Source organism: Hemicordylus capensis, chromosome 4, assembly GCF_027244095.1.
Source record: "Hemicordylus capensis ecotype Gifberg chromosome 4, rHemCap1.1.pri, whole genome shotgun sequence".
Lineage (NCBI taxonomy): Eukaryota > Metazoa > Chordata > Lepidosauria > Squamata > Cordylidae > Hemicordylus > Hemicordylus capensis.
The window spans coordinates 4362707-4379730 of NC_069660.1; the positions used below are offsets into that span (position 1 = coordinate 4362707).

Here is a 17024-nt window from a genome sequence, read left to right on the forward strand (position 1 = left end):
CACTTATAAGAGACGATAATTTCGAATGCTTTAAAGAAGATTTGGAACCTATTTTCTTTATTTAAAGAATTATTTTCCCAATATGGACTTTTCAGCAGGGTTTGAAATATAGTAATAGCAGCAGGTCGGGTTGGGTAAAATCGAGCAGTATCGAATGCAGTTTGTATATTTTAAACTATTATATCAATGGCTTATATGTATAGTTATTGTGAACTGTGCAGCTAGGTGAGCGGGAAGTCAATATTTATCTGTGTGTAGAGTTAGGAAATGAATGTAATTGAATGTTAAAGTTATTGCAAAATCTAATAAAAATTTAAGAAGCAACCCCCATCCCCCAATAAACAAAAAAACTATGGAACCTGAAACAATTTGCATCACGGGGTGTCAACCTTAGGTACAGGGTCATAACATCTTGTGGGAGGGAATAATGTTTTCTGGGGAGATTACCTATGGGCTTAGAAGAGGCAGGATGCTGTCATTCAGCACACATCACTTTTCTAAAAAAAAAAAAAAAGATGGAAAAGGAACCATGGTAGCAGAAGCAGATTCAGATGGGGAAACATTCTGGTCTAGGGAGTGAGCAGCCACTCAATGAGGCAAACCGATCTCTCCCATTTGGAAGCTGGATATTTCTTGTGCTTTTTCGGCACGTGCACTTGATCACCACAATGTTTCATTTTCTTTGCAGCCTTCTTAGAAGGAAGGCTATTGGCACCCAGCTCTAAGATGGCGGTCGCCAAAGGCGCGGGAGCAGGGGAGACCGATTTCTTAGTCACAGGGGGAGCTGTTGAGAAAGGCGCCAGATAAAAAGGTTCCTGTGTAATAGGGGTACCATCAGCGAGCCCCTGAGGAGCTGTTCGGCATGAGCCAGCTCCATAATGAAGAAAATAAATAATAATGCAATTTAGTATACATCAATCAGCCAAATTGCAACTGAAAAAAGTTAGAATAAGAAATATTTTAATAGTAGCCAAATACTCTTCCCACCCTCACACAATCTAGATAGATAGAGAAAGAAGAGTGGGAGAGGCACATAGCCTAGGAAATATTCCAAAAATGAAGAGCTTTTTCACAACCTGCTAGCTTAAGCAAGACAGGACTAGAACTGGGGCTATGGTGCCTCCGGTGGCAGGAAATTAGCCTCATGTGATCCAGTCCTGTCTCAAGCATGCACAGTATACAACCCTATCTGATGAGCTCCAGCACAGGGGGGAAACAAGGTAATCAAGTCAGGCACCTATGTGGAAAGTAGGAAGGAAATAAAGGTTCCCCTGCCTCCCCTCTCAGGATCTTATTCCCACTATCCCTCACCATTTCCACTGTTTGGACAAGTTGAGTAAGGCCCCTGCCCTCCTGGCATCTCCCTCCTGAGTTGCTTGGGACCCCCTTTTAATTTGTCTGGGACCTCAAGGGCAGGGGGGGGGGTCCTCCAGTTTGAGAACCCCTGCTCTAACTGCTCTCTTTCTCTCTCTTCCACATTCTAAGCAGGGTTTCTCTGTCCTTCCTGAAGGCGTCTCATTACTGCCGTTGCTATCTGCCAATTAATTTCCTGCACATACTTGCACTAATAGTTTACACCACAGCAAACACAAGTTTTAAAACAAACACAACAAATACATTCATCAAGCAATACTAAAAAAATGTAAGCCTTCACAGGCATCCAATGGCTTTCTATGTTAATTTCATACCACCACCACCACCACCTTTAAACTGAATGCTTATGATAAAATGTTTACTGATTTAGTTTCTTTGGACTGTATTGTTGTTGTGGTTTAATTTTTTAAATATGGATTGTTAGCCACTGTGAGGCATTGCAAAGAGGATCTAAATTCCTAAACAAGTATTGCAATACTGACCATGTGTGTTGTGCCCTTAGAAATCTATGGAAGAGCCATACCCAGTCTGAACCCACTCGCAGATGGATTCCCACGTAGGGTCTGATCAGGAAAGAATTAATAGAGGACTCGCCCTTGTCCACTATCTCATCAGACCATACCATGTACTGATGCAGAGGCCGATATTCCTCCAGAACTGGAAACTGGGCTGGTGCGCCCGGAAGGGCAACAACAGGATGTTCAAAAGGCGGAAATCTAACCGAGACATAGCAGATGAAACAAAAATAAGTGACGTAAGTTTTCAGTGATTTAGACAGAAGGGAGGGAATACCTGGAGGCACTGTCTGATGGTATGAGCCAGGCACAGAAGACACAGCTCCACAGCATGGAGAGCAGGAACGTCTTGCACCACAGACATCAAGCCAACCAAACTACTACAGGAGCACAGCCAACAGCAGGCACAAGGTACATACTAGGGTTACAAATAGTTCAGCATAGTAGTGCTATAGTCAGTTACCTGCCCGACTAGCATTAGGACTGAAACTGATTTTTTTCCCTTTCCCCCACAAAACTAGAACTGCAGAGCACCTGAGGTGAGTGAGCTCTAGTGAAAGGGCCAGAACTCCCATGTGGTTGCCACCTTTGTCACTGGCCCACTAAGCAATCACCTTATGACAGAGATAAAGGGAATGCCCACCACATAGCTGTATCACTCATTAAAAGGAAGTCAGTAGCTAGTCCATCCCCTGCCTCTAAACAGGACTGTGAGAAGGCATATCTAAGGGCTGCATGTGCAGCCCTCTCTTCTTTTTGGAAAGCCTTCAAGGAAGAAACAGCTACAACATGCCAAGGCTTGCTTTTTCCAGGGTTATACTACTTTTATTTGTTACAAAGTTTTTCTTAAGATATTATTGTCACAGACTCTTGCTGAAAATGGCTTCCACAAAGAAAAAAATCATTAAGAATGTAAAGAACTGTATAACATGTTACAAATAATAATTTAACCAGATTAAAGTTACTTCGTGTCATCCATTCCTGCTGTTACAGCCCTTGGCCTAACCAGTAAAATGTAGTGTTGAAATTCTTATGAAGATTACAACAATTCCCCAGACACCTTGCATCACTTCCTAAGAATCTGCAGGCTGGAGTTTAGGTGGGCCTCCTCAGGAAAGAAGTTCCAAAAGGCATCGCCCTCAAATTTAAACTTGAACAGCAAGGTTTATAAACCAGCAGACAATTATATGAACACATGAAGCTGCCATAAACTGAGTCACAACATTGGACCATGGACTTCAACAGGCAGCTGGTGAAGGTAATATAAGGTGTCAGGTGGAGAAGTCTGTCACAAGAGCCCTTTTAGATGGAAATGCCAGGAACTGCATACCCCTGCTAACTGGGCAGAGAGGCACCTTTTACTGTGGTGATTCTCTTTATTTAGCAGGGGGAGAGTAACTGGCCCTATCCACCCCCAGCACAGGACCTCCAGTGAGTGTTGCTGGTGTGTGTCTTATGTCTCTTTTTAGAATGTGAGCCCTTTGGGGACAGGGTTCCATTTTATTTGTTTGTTATTTCTCTGTGTAAACCACCCTGAGCCATTTTTGGAAGGGCGGTATAGAAATCAAATTATTATTTTGAAAGTGCTCTATTCCCTAGCTATGGCTGCTCCCTAAGGTAAAGGTAAAGTTGTACCCCCAAGTCGGTGTCAACTCCGGGCGCCCACAGAGCCATGTGGTTGTCTTACCATCGCCATCTCCCACGCAGGATGAGATGATGCCTTTCAGCATCTTCCTCTATCGCTGCTGCCCTAGTGGGGATTTGAACCAGCAACCTCTTGCTCCCTAGGCAAGTTACTTCCCCGCTGTGCCATTAGGTGGCTTTATGGCTGCTCCCTACCAATTATTAAAGATTATTAATACTTACATACCGCTTTTATTCAAAAAATTCTCAGTGGTTTATGTAGCAAAGGTGGGGGGAATCAATCCCTGGCCCAAAGTGACTCGCAATCTAAAAACAGACACAATGGTCACATCAGCAACACCCCTGGAGGGACACTACTCCAGAATGACTATGAACTGTTAGGGATGTGCAGAACTGAACGTAAGAACAGCCCTGCTGGATCAGGCCCATGACTCATCTAGTCCAGCACTCTGTTTCACACAGTGGCCCACCAGATGACACTGGAAGCCACAGGCAGGAGTTGAGGGCATGCCCTCTCTCCTGCTGTTACCCCCCTGCAACTGGTACTCAGAGATATCCTGCCTTTGAGGCGGAGGTGGCCCTCCGATTAGTAGCCATTGATAGACCTCTACTCCATGAAGTTATCCAAACCCCTCTTAAAGCCATCCAGATTGTTGGCTGTCACTACATCTTGTATAAGAACATAAGGTTCGATCACGAACCAGTCCGCTGCGACATGGGCTGGTTCAAGCGGTCTGATCACAAACCACTTTGAACCAGTTCGGGCTGGTTTGTCAACCCGATCAGCAAGTTCAACTGAAGTTGTTCAGGGACCCCCAGTTCAGTCTGAATTCGGACCAAACCATGGCAAATGGTCCCTGAATACATACCCCTAGGAACAGTTGCTCTCCTCCTACTAAACATAAGAGAGCCACCACTTTATCTGTTCAGGCCTATTTTAAATGGTGAGGTCTGAGACACTTATTTGTAGTTTGCCTTTGGTGTGTTACAGGGAATGAGGAAAAAACCCACCAATATCCCCTCCAAATCATCTAAAAACTGGTTTCCAAAACTAACCAGGAGTGATACTTTTTATTTATTAATGTAGTACATATTATCAACATTTTGATAGCACATAATTAATCCATGGAATTCTTTGCCATGGGATGTGGTGAGGACCACTAGTCTGGATGGCTTTAAAAGGGGCTTAGACAGATTCATGGTGGACAGGTCTATCTATGGCTACTAGTCTGGCGGCTACAGGCCACCTCCAGCCTCAGAGACAAGATGCTTCTCAATACCAGTTGCAGGGGAGCAACAGCAGGAGAGGGGGCATGCCCTCACCTCTTGCCTGTGGGCTCCGCAGAGACATCTGGTGGGCCACTGTGTGAAACAGGATGCTGGACTAGATAGGCCTTGGGCCTGATCCAGCAGGGCTGTTCTTATGTTGAAAATATACAGGCTTATTTCAATGTGATTAGTAAAGCAAATTCTTTAAGCTGATAGTCAGCCCTAATTTAAACTCCTTGTTTCTTCTCCAGTCACCAGTGGGAAAAGCAAACACTCGTCTCTCTTTCAGAGACTCTTCCACAAACGAGAATGGCCACAGAGCAGCTCTCCTGGAGAGCAGCTCACCTACCCATGCCCTTCTCCCAATGGCATTCCCCAAGTGGGACTTGCTACCTTCGGATCCAGTGGTCCTTGTAAGAGGCACTGAAGGAGATGCCTCCAAACAGCTCCGACCTATCGAAATCCACAGCAAATTGATCCCAAAAAGGCCCAAAGGGATTTCCATCCTGCAAAAGCAAAGGCAGCTGCTCATTCACCGCAGCAGACAAAGAGTGAGGCAGGCTGGAGAAGCAGGAGGGTCTGCAGTTAGTAGGGGAGCTACAAGCTCTTTCCTGATGTGTCCCGCATCCCCACCACCCTCCCCTAGGAAAGCTATGCACAAGTTCACCAGCAATATTCTAGGGACAGAGCGGGTGAGAAAAAGATGGGCACGGAAAAAGTGCCTGAAATAAACCACAGAGTAAGTTATCTAGAATCAGGGGTGTAAGGAACGGCAGCAGCAGAGATAGTAACCTGAAAGATTACAGAGCAGTAAGATTATGCTAGCCTAAGGACCAAGCCCATGTCAGGCTCCTTCAGAATAAGCAGAGCTCCTACCTTCATGGGGCAAGTCCTTTTGTCAACACTTCTCTGAGCTGCTGTTTCAAAGCAGTACGCCACTCTCTTGCCAGGAGCCCAGTGGACAGGTGCCAATTTCTCCATAAACTCCTCCAAGGTGATGACCCGGTGGTATTCCAGGAGAGGAGCCAGCTTGAAGTACTCTTTATAGGGAACATGTAGCTGTAGTAGAAAGAATGGAGTTCAAGCTGCATTTCCACAGGAATAAACTGAGCAAACAATATAACAATAGTAAATCCATACCAAACTCAGAAGGCCTGTCTTCTGACTCAAAGACGATAGGGAAGTCCATGTATTTTGTTACTTAATTCAAGGCTTTATAGCTCACTTTCCAATTGTAATTAAAAGATTTGTTCATTGTGCATAACAATGTACAGGTGGACCCCATTATCCACAGGGGTTCCATTCTGAAGGGGAACCGCAAATAATGGAACCACAGATATTGGGGCATCAAAGTCAATGGGACTGGGCACGTTAGGTTCCTGGAGGCTGGCAAAATGGGCAAAAACATGGGGGGGGAGGCAGATAAAGTGCCCTACTGTGCTCTGTGGGTGTCCAGCTGTCCAGGAATGCCCCTCCATCCCAAATTCCCCATTTCCCCATGAAAAATCATGGAGGAGAGGATCCTTTATTTTTTTAAGAGCCAAAAAATGGTTCCTATTGACAAAATGGTGGCTGGAAATGACCTTCGAGGTCATTTCCGGCCATCTAGGAACCACGGATACATGGATTTTAACCCTTTTGTATCCATGAAAAATGAGATCGGGTGTCAATTAGACACCCACAGATACATGGAACCACAAACAGCGATATGATGTATAGCAAGGTCCACCTGTATCTAAAAATGATGTACAATTAATACATGCATTTTCTCAATAGATTATTTATTTATCATATGTCCATACTGCTCGATATGTACATCTCTGGGCGGTGTACAAAATTTAAAATTTTTATAAGTCACAGATTAAAATACATGACAATAAAAACAATAAAACAAAATAGTTATCAAAACAAGCTTTGAAAATTATTAAAAATCAATTCTAATTAAAAGCCTGTGAAAACAGAAGAGTCTTGAGGGTCTTCCTGAAAACAAACAGGGAAGGAGATATTTTTATTTCAGCAGGGAGAGAGTTCCAAAGCCCTGGGGCAGCCACAGAGAAAGTCCAGTCTTGGGTCACCACCAAACGAGCTGGTGGCACCCGTAACTGGACCTCTCCAGAAAATCGTAACAGGCAGCAGCGTTTATGACAAAGGAGATGCTCTCTTAAATAGCCTGGACCTAAGCTGTTAAGGGCTTTATAGGTAAGAACTAGCACTTTGTATTTCACCCAGAAACATATTGGCAGCCAGTGCAGTTCTTTTGAAACCGGTGTTACGTGGTCCCTTCATGTTGTCCAAGAGACCAATCTGGCTGCCGCATTCTGTACCAATTTTAGTTTCCGGACTACATACAAAGGCAGCTCCACATAGAGCACATTGCAGTAGTCAAGTCTGGAGGTTATGTTTTAAGGTCATTCGCCTCTAGAAATGGACGTAGTTGACATATCAGCCAAATCTGATAAAAAGCGCTCCTGGCCACCACCTCAACTTGAGAAGCCAGGGAGAGCTTTGGTCCAGGAGCACTCCCAAGTTACATACCTGATCTTTCAGGGGGACTGTAACCCCATCCAGAAAAGGCATATCTAAACTATCTTTCAGGTCCCCCCCCACCCCTTCAGTACCTCCATCTTATTTGGATTCAACTTCAGTTTGTTATCTCTCATCCAGCCCATTACTGCCTCCAGGCAGGCATTTAGAGAAGAGATTTATTTGTTTGTTTGTTTGTTTACTATGTAAACTGCTTTGGGAACTTTGGCTGAAAAGCGGTATATAAATATTCATCTTATATGTATATGCCATTTCTTGATAATATCAGTCACTAGCTGATATTCACTCAAGTTTACTGCTCAGGAGTTACTCTATAAAACTACCATACTTAATTCCAGTAGGACTACTCAGGAGTAATTTAATCTGGATGTCAGCCAAGGAAGCTTGGGCAAGTAAGGTCCTATCTGGTATTTAAAACTTAGCAAAGCAGGTGCCAGCCAGATCTCTCCTGGAAGGGCATTCCATAAACAGGACACCAGGAGCAAAAAGACCTTATCTCCAGTTGCCACCACCTGAAGACAGGAGAACTCAGAGAAGGGCCTCTAAAAATCTTAGTACTTGGACAGGTTTATATGGGAGCAGGTAAATTATCAACTAACCGAGTCCCAAGATGTTTAGGGCTTTAAAAATTAGAACTAGCACTCTGAATTGTGCCTAGAAAGATATAGGAAGCAAGATGTATTATCCACAGCGGGCAGCAGCCAGTAATCTGCCACATTATGTACCAGCTGACAGTTCCTAATAGGTTTTCTGCTAGCACTCAAACACTAGGAGACAGAGTTGTAAATTTAAGACCTTATGCCTGTTGAGTCATAGTATATGAGGCACTGGAAAGAATGCTAGCACTTCAAAAACACACTACCCAAATATCTACTCACGTTGGTGTAAGGAGGTCTGTGATACCGGTATTCAATCCAGGGGGGTACAGCTAAGGTCCGATTCACCATCTTAGCAAATGCCAAGGAGCCCAGAAAATGATCTGCCTGGTTCCCAAATCTCCCTTGAAATATAACATAAAAGGACCATTTCTCAGTTATCAGGCTGGCATATTGTACAAGGGCTTCATACTGAAGAATAAATAGCTGCCACTCAAAATAATTCAGATCTTCCTTCATTTAACTCAGTTACTCCTAACGTTAATGCATACAGAGAAAATGAATAAATACTGAGTCCAGAAACTATTCCTACCCTCTACAAACTTTCAGAGATAACTTCCATAGGATCCTCATTAAGTCATTTGAAATTGCAACCTCTAAAATAGGAAAGAAACAATGATGAAACAGCAGAAATCTGGTTTCCAAAAAGCTGGTCACCTGTGGCAAGTAAGAATTGCTTACAATCCAGATGATCACAAAGAGACACTTTACATGGCACGTGGCTAATAGAGACAAACATGGATAGGGGAGCTGGTAACTTGTGTGGATTTGTTTGCAAGATTGAGAAAAAAGGTAAAAAGCAATTAGAAGTCTAATCTGAAGGCAAATCTTACTCGCCTTCAGTAAGATTTGTGCTGAGTGGCTATTTACAGACGTATAGCAAAAGTACCTGATACTGCTGGCTTGATTAATGCCTTTGCTGTGAACTTTATAACATATAATGCTGCAGCTCTAGAATCAAAGTTTTAGGATGATTTTTTCAAATTGTTTTTGATGTTTATTTGCGCACTTAAAAGTGGAAAGGCAGTCTACACTATTAGAAATAATCCAGAAAACTGACGTGTGCAGTGTGAGGGGCTGCAGTTCAGTGGCATAGCACTTGTTTTTCATGTAAAATGTCCTACACACAATCCCTGGCATCTCTCCAGATAGGGCTCAGAAAGACCCCTAGAGAATCACTGTCAGTCAGAGTAACCAATACTGAACTAGATGGTCTAATGATATGGTAGCTTATGTTCAAGGCTCTTGTGAGAGTCTTGAAGATCATCGGTCAGTTGGATAAAGAATTACAAGTGGGTCATGTACTGACTGAACATGGGTCTTTCAGTGGCAAGGTCCCCCCTCCCCCCCTTTTTTTTTTAAAGAAAGAGAGAGGTAACAAAGAGAGAGGAAGATAGACACATATGAAAATAATTAAAAGTGGGCCCGTTTCAGATGGGAGGCTAACCCAAACAGGAGAGTAAGTGAGCAACAGCAGCAAGGAGAGTCTGCCCAAGCAGATAAAACATGAAGTTGCCTTATATTGAGTGAGACTTTGGTGATCCATCTAGCTGAGTATACTGATGGTGGCTCCCTAGGGTGTCAAATGGATATAAATGGATGTGATAGAGGCATTGCACTACCAGGCTGACGGCACTTCTGCTGTCATGGAGAATGAAGGTCACAGGGAAGGAGGACATAGTCTGAGGAAGAGGGGCATGCTCCCTTAGAAGGGACCCCTTCCTTAGTAGATGCACCCATATCACCTTGCACAAAGGATACTTCTCCGTGGGGTGGGGGCCTCCTAGTAGTGGGTGATTCGATTGTTAAGGGCATAGAGTGACCCACGTGTAGACCGCAAGGTGACTTGTCTGCCTGCTGTGAAGGTTGCGGATATCGCACTGCATCTAGGTAGGCTATTAGGCAGTGCAGGGGAGGAGTCAGCTGTCATGATGCACGTCGGCACCAACTATGTTGGAAAATGCAGTTAGGAGGTCCTGGAAGCCAAATTTAGGCTGCTAGGTAGAAGATTGAAGTCCAGGACCCCCAGGGTAGCGTTCTCTGAAGTGCTACCTGCTTCACACACAGGGCCAGCAAGACAGGTGGAGCTGAGGGGTCTCAATGCATGGATGAGATGGTGGTGCTGGGAGGAGGGGTTTAGATTTGTTAGGCACTGGGATACATTTTGGGTCAAGCAAAACCTGTACAAAAGGGACACTTGAACTAAGCTGGAATCAGACTGCTGATGCTTAAAATTAAAAAAGTCACCGAGCAGCTTTTAAAATGACATCTGGGGGATTGCCAACAGGAACTGGGTGGTATCTAATTCAGCAAGCAAAATCTCCTAAGGTGTGAAGGTGCAAACATTTTGGACAAACCAAAAGGGGACAGAATATAACCAGGAATAGTGCAGAATGACACATAACAGCTGGTCAAAAAAGTCAAATGATGGTAAGGGAGATAGTACACACCAACACCAGGTAAGAGACTTGGCGTAGTACATGCCAACACCAGGTAAGAGACTTGGCATATACATGTTTATATACCAATGCCAGAAGCCTCCGAACCAAAATGGGTGAGCGGGAGTGCTTGGCTACTAATTAAAACAGATATAGTGGGCATAATGGAAACCTGGTGGAATGGTGTGAACTATTGGGACACCATTATTCCTGGATACAAATTCTACAGAAGGGACAGGGAGGGAAGGATTGGGGGTGGAGAAGCACTATAAATTAAAGAAGGGATAGATACCAACAAGCTAGAAAACCTAGGAGGACCAGAGTCCTCCACAGAATCATTATGGTTGACAATAAAGGGACTGAAAAGAAATGGGTTACTAAGGACATGCTATCACCCTCTGGATCAAAATGCTAAAAGTGACTTGGAGTTGGAAAAGCAAATCAGAGAGGTGCCAAAGAGAGACAGAGCTACAATAATGGGTGACCAACTAATCACAAATAGACTGGGTAATCCACATTCAGGTAATGAAAGAGAGGTCAAAATTCTAGACATCTTAAATGACTGTGCCTAGTTAGTCGTGGAACCAACCAGAGAAAAGGCAACCTTGGACTTAATCCTGAGTGGTGCCCAGGAAATGGTGCAAGATCTCAGAGTTGTAGAACACTGGAGAACAGTGACCATAGTGTGATCCAATTCAGACTGTATGTGAGTGGAGGATTGTCAAGGAAGTCCAACTCAGATGCAGTGGACTTCAGAAGAGGAAACTTCTCAAAAATGAGGGGACTGGTAAAAAGGAAGCTGAAACAGAAAGTCAGGAAGGTCATATCACTCCAAGAAGTATGGAACTTATTTAAAACTACAATACAAGAAGATCAGCTGGAATATATACCAAGAAGGAGGAAAGGTACCACCAAGTTCAGGAGACCGCCAGCACGGCTAACAAATAGTCAGGGAAGCTATAAAATGAGAAAAGACTTCCTTCTGAAAATGGAAGTCCTACCCAAATGAAGAGAACAGGAAGGAACAAACTCTGGCAAAAGAAATGCAAGGAGACAATAAGGGATGCAAAAAGAGAGTTTGAGGAGCTTATAGCTCCTCAGAGGGATAACAAAAATTTCTTTAATTATATTAGAAGCAGAAAACCTGCCAGGGAGGTGGTTGGACCCTTAGATGATGAGGGTATGAAAGGGATTATTAAGGAGGATAAGGAGATTGCAGAGATGCTGAATGCGTTCTTTGCATCTGTCTTCATGGCAGAGAATTCTGACCATATACCCACTCCGGAACTGAGCTTCTCAGGTTTAGAAACTGAAGAATAGGGCCAATTTGAGGTGACAAGAGATGTTCTAAACTGTCTTGAAAAATTAAAAACTTACAAATTGCCAGGGCCAGATGGCATCTACACAAGAGTTCTGAAGGAACTCAAATGTGAAATGGCTGATCTCCTAGCAAAAATATGTAACTTGTCTCTACAATCAGGCTTTGTACCAGAGGACTGTAAAGTAGCCAATGTAACTCTTCGATTTTCAAAAAGGGATCCAGGAAATTACAGGCCGGTTACCTTAACTTCGGTGCTGGGTAGATGGAAAGCATACTTAAGAACAAAATTGATAAACACATAGAAGAATAGGCCCTGCTAAAGGAGAACTAGCATGGCTTCTGCAAGGGAAAGTCTTGCCTCACTAATCTTTTGGAATTCTTCGAGAGTGTCAACAGGCATGTGGATAAAGGTGACCTGGTGGACACTGTATTTCCGGCCACCCTCGGCCAAGAACGGAAACGAGGCTGCAGGGAGGACCGCTGCCGCCCCGAAGGGCTTTAAAACAATGGAGCGCCGGAGGGCAAATGCGGTGGGAGGGGTGACTGCACCCTCCCCCGCCCTTAAGGGAGCACCCCCACTGTCTCCGTAATGGTTCCAGGCACATCCCTAGTTGAAAGTGTCAACTCAGTGCGCAGCAGCTGTGAAAAAAGGCAAATTCCATGCTAAGAATCAATAGGAAGGGGGCTGAAAATAAAAATGCTAATATTATAATGCCTTTACACAAATCTATGGTGTGGCCACCTTATACAAATCTATGGTGTGGCCACGTTATACAAATCTATGGTGTGGCCACCTTATACAAATCTATGGTGTCACAACAGTACTGTGTACAGTTCTGGTCACTGTATCTTAAGAAGAATATTGTAGAACTGGAAAAGGTGCAGAAGAGGACTTGGAGCATCTTCCTTATGAGGCAAGGCTACAGCATCTGGGGCTCTATGGGGAGCCATGATAGAGGTGTATAAAGAGCCAACTATGGGGAGACATGATAGAGGTGTACAGAATTAGGCATGGAGTTGAGAGTGAACAGAGATAAATTTTTCTCCCTCTCTCACAACACTAGAACCAGGGGTCATCCCATGAAACTGAAGGTCAGGAAATTTAGGACTGACAAGAGCAAGTCCTTTTTCACACAGTGCATCATTAATCTATGGAATTCTTTGCCATGAGATGAGGTGATGGCCACTAGTTTGGATGGCTTTAAAAAAGGCTTAGACCAATTCATGGAGGACAGATTTATCAATGGCTACTAGTCTGGTGGCTATATGACACCTCCAGCCTCTCAATACCAGTTGCAGGGGAAGTGCAGCGAGAGGGCATGCCCTCACCTCATTCCTGTGAGCATCTGGTGGGCCACTGGCATCTGGTAGGCCACTGTGTGAAACAGGATGCTGGGCTAGATAGGCCTTGGGCCTGATCCAGCAAGAATATTCTTATTTCCCACCCCCACCTGGAGATACTGGGGAATGAACCTGAAACCTTCTGTACACATTAGGTGCTTTACCACTGTTCTGTGAGCTCCTATCATATAAGAACATGAGAAGAACCCTGCTGGATCAGACCAAATGTCAATCTAGTTCAGCATCCTGCTTGCCAAAATGGATGACTACCATAGATACCTCTGGGAAGCCCACAAGCAGAAGATGAAGGCATACCCCTTCTTCCACCATTGCTCTCCTGTACCTGAGATTCAAAGGTATTGCCTCTGTATCTGAAGACAGCATAAAGGCATCATAGGAGCAAAAAAAGTTGCCTTATACAGTCAAACCACTGTTCCACCTAGCTCAGTATCGTTTACACTGAGCTATGGCCCCATCCCCACTAGTAAAGCTCTTCTTCAGGAGAGCCTTAAACCCCATCTTTTTAGCCTGGCTTTTAGCGATATTTTAATTTTAATCTTTTAAATGGTTTTTTATTTTAATTGTTATGTGTTTTTAATTTTAATGTAAACTGCCCTGAGCCACTTTAGGAAGGGCGGTATATAAACCGAATAAATATAGTAGTGCTGACAAACTTGTCTTTCATGAATCTGTGTAACCTTCCACTGCTTTATATGGTCAGATCATGGGTCTATCTCACTAGTTATTGTCAGCAGTAGCTTTCGAGGGCTTCTAGCAGAGGTCTTACCTAGCCCTACCTGGAGATACCAGAAAATGACCACATGAAAAGCAGGTGTTCTACCAGCAACCTATGGTCCTCCCCAAATCAGAAAGGGAGAACGACTCTTTGTTTATGTAGTCTCGGGATTTACAATTAGTTGCTGTATTACAAGGGCTGAGTGTTAATGTCTGTTTCTTGCTCAGTAATTCTTAATATTCAGTCATTACTGATGTTCAGTTGTTATTTATGACACCTATATGCCCACCTTCCTTCCATCCTGGAACTCATAGCAGTGTCCATGGGGTGCCAAAGCAGTCTCCCATTTGGGCCCTGACCAGACCATCATCTTAAGTTTCAGACTCAACTGAGGCAAGTGTCTGAGGGTCTGCTTCAGAGGTGGCCAACCTGAGGCTCTCCAGCTGTTATTGGGCTACAGCTTTTATATGGGGTCCCTCAGGGCTCCATACTATCTCCAATGCTTTTTAATATCTACATGAAACCGTTGGGAGAGATCATCCGGAGATTTGGTGCTGGGTGTTATCAGTATGCTGATGACACTCAAATCTATTTCTCCATGTCAACATCATCAGGAGAAGGCATATCCTCCCTGAATGCCTGCTTGGAAGCAGTAATGGGATGGATGAGGGATAACAAACTGAGACTGAATCCAGACAAGACGGAGGTACTTATTGTTTGCGGTCATCTCTCGGGAAGCGATATTGATCTACCTGTTCTAGTTGGGGTCACACTTCCTCAGAAGGAACAGGTACGCAGTCTGGGAGTGCTTCTGGATCCACACCTCTCCCTGGTTCCCCAGGTTGAGGCAATGGCCAGAAGCACTTTCTATCAGCTTCGGTTGATACGCCAGCTGCGTCCATTTCTTGAGGTTCATGATCTCAAAACAGTACTACACTTGCTGGTAACCTCCAGACTTGATTACTGCAATGCGCTCTATGTGGGGCTGCCTTTGTACGTAGTCCGGAAACTACAATTAGTACAAAATGCGGCAGCCGAGTTGGTCTCCGGGTCATCTCGAAGAGACCATATTACTCTTATATTACAGGAGTTGAACTGGCTGCCAATAAGTTTCCGTGCAAAATACAAAGTGCTGGTTATAACCTATAAAGCCCTAAACAACTTAGGCCCATGGTACTTAAGAGAGCGTCTTCTTCTGCATGAGCCCCATCGTCCACTACGTTCATCAGGGGAGGCTCGTCTGTGGCTACCTTCATGTTGTTTGGTGGCCACCAGGGACGGGCCTTCTCTGTTGTCGCCCCGAGACTTTGGAACACACTTCCCATGGGAATCAGAGTCTCCCCATCTCTAGTGGCTTTTAAAAAGGGTCTAAAGACTTATCTTTTTATCCAAGCCTTTTAGCTTTTTAACTTTTTAAACTTTTGATTGTTTATTATTTGTTTTAAATTGTTTTTAGTATTTGTTTGTTGTGAACCACCCTGAGACCTTGGGTTAGGGCGGTATAAAAATGTAAATAAAATAATAAAAATAATAACAATAACAACTCCCATCACCTCCAACAAGAAGTTGTAGCTGAGGGACAGTGGGAGTCGCAGTCCAACAGCTGGAGAGCCTCAGGTTGTCCACCCTGGTCTACTGGAGTCCCACTACCAGGGCTGGGCAGATGAGGCGTCATGTAAGGAAGTCAAGCCAGGCCGCTCCTGAAGAGTAGCGGCGGCAACAGGAAAAGGGGGAGGGCGGCAGAGTACATTAATGGGTGGGTGAGCTGCATCTCACACTAGCTTTGAGTATCCAGAATTGTTTAGGCTTATAGTGTGAGGTTTTTTTTGTAAATGCATCCATATCCATTTTGTGGATCCACCTGCTGAATGTCCATCTGTCTGTGCAAGGTGGTTGTTGGGGTGCCTGGGTACCCTATGTTACTCGCAGTGTCCTAGGAAGCAGGGTGGATTTGATTTAAATCAAACTGATTAAATCACGATTTAAATCACTAGCAGGGTGGATAAAAATCCATGATTTTTTTAAAAAAAATAAAAAAATTGATTTTTTTAAAAAAATCATTGATTTTTATCCACCCTGCTAGTGATTTAAATCGTGATTTAAATCGTGATTTAAATCAAATCCACCCTGCTAGGAAGTCACTGTGCCAAGTTTCGTCCTGATCGCTCAAAGGGTGTGGGAATGCATAGGGAACAGATGGGGAAACCCCTGCTAATTGAGCAAAGAGGCACCTTTAAGAGTGGTGATTCTCTTTAAGATTTAGCTGGGGGAGAGCAACAGGCCCTATCCAGACCCAGCACAGCATCCCTCCTGTGGCTGTTGCTGGTGTCTGCCTTGTTTCTTTTTAGATTGTGAGCCCTTTGGGGACAGGGATCATCTTATTTATGTATTTTTTTTCCTATGTGCACCACTTTGAGAATGTTGTTGAAGAGTGGTATATAAATATCAGTAGTAGCAGACAAATAGACATTCAGTTTTATATCCATCTGTCTGTGCATTAGAGATTAGATTTCTCAAGCAGAAATGGGGGGGGCAGTGGAGGGCAAGCCACTTTGGGGAGGGGGCTTCCCCCCACTTTCACCCTTGCTGAAGAGACAAGGGGGGGGCAGTCTTATTATTTGGCCTTCCGTAGCCCTTTTGCTTGTTTGACTCTGTGGAGCTGAACTCCGCCTGGAACAGGCAAGAGCCCTGCCAGACTCAGGTAGAAGAGGCAGCCCAGGCCCATCAAGGGGCTTGGCAGCCTCAGTCTGTGAAGGGCCAGGCAAGCTCCCCACCCACCCCCCGCCCGCAGCAAGCACCAGAAGAGCAGCTTTCTGCAAGGCCCCAGTCCCGCAAACTGAGCCACCATTTCAAAGCGCTGCTGAGCACTCCAGCCCCAGCACAGCACCCCTCCAGTGTCTGCGGCCTGCCTCAGCCTTTTTATTTTATTTTATTTTACATTTTCTATCCCGCTCTTCCTCCAAGGAGCCCCAGAACGGTGTACTACATACTTGGGTTTCTCCTTCACAACAACCCTGTGAAGTAGGCTAGGCGGAGAGAGAAGTGACTGGCCCAGAGTCACCCAGCAAGTCTCATGAGGCTGAATGGGGATTTGAACCTAGAATCGGGTCTCCCCGGTCCTAGTCCGGCACTCTAACCACTACACCACACTGGCGTCTTTTTTAGATTGCGAGCCCTTCGGGGGCA

General features: G+C 44.5%; 1 protein-coding gene across 1 annotated transcript in view; it reads right to left on the minus strand.

Annotated features, from left to right (window-relative positions):
* POFUT1 (protein O-fucosyltransferase 1) overlaps positions 1 to 17024 on the minus strand; it is a 28724-nt gene that overhangs the window by 11146 nt on the left and 554 nt on the right. The window contains exons 2-5 of the mRNA XM_053249420.1: positions 8225 to 8346; positions 5679 to 5861; positions 5196 to 5308; positions 1898 to 2090 (exon numbers count right to left, since the gene is read on the minus strand). Coding sequence (XP_053105395.1) covers positions 1898 to 2090; positions 5196 to 5308; positions 5679 to 5861; positions 8225 to 8346 — 611 coding nt within the window. The remainder of the gene's footprint in view (positions 1 to 1897; positions 2091 to 5195; positions 5309 to 5678; positions 5862 to 8224; positions 8347 to 17024) is intronic.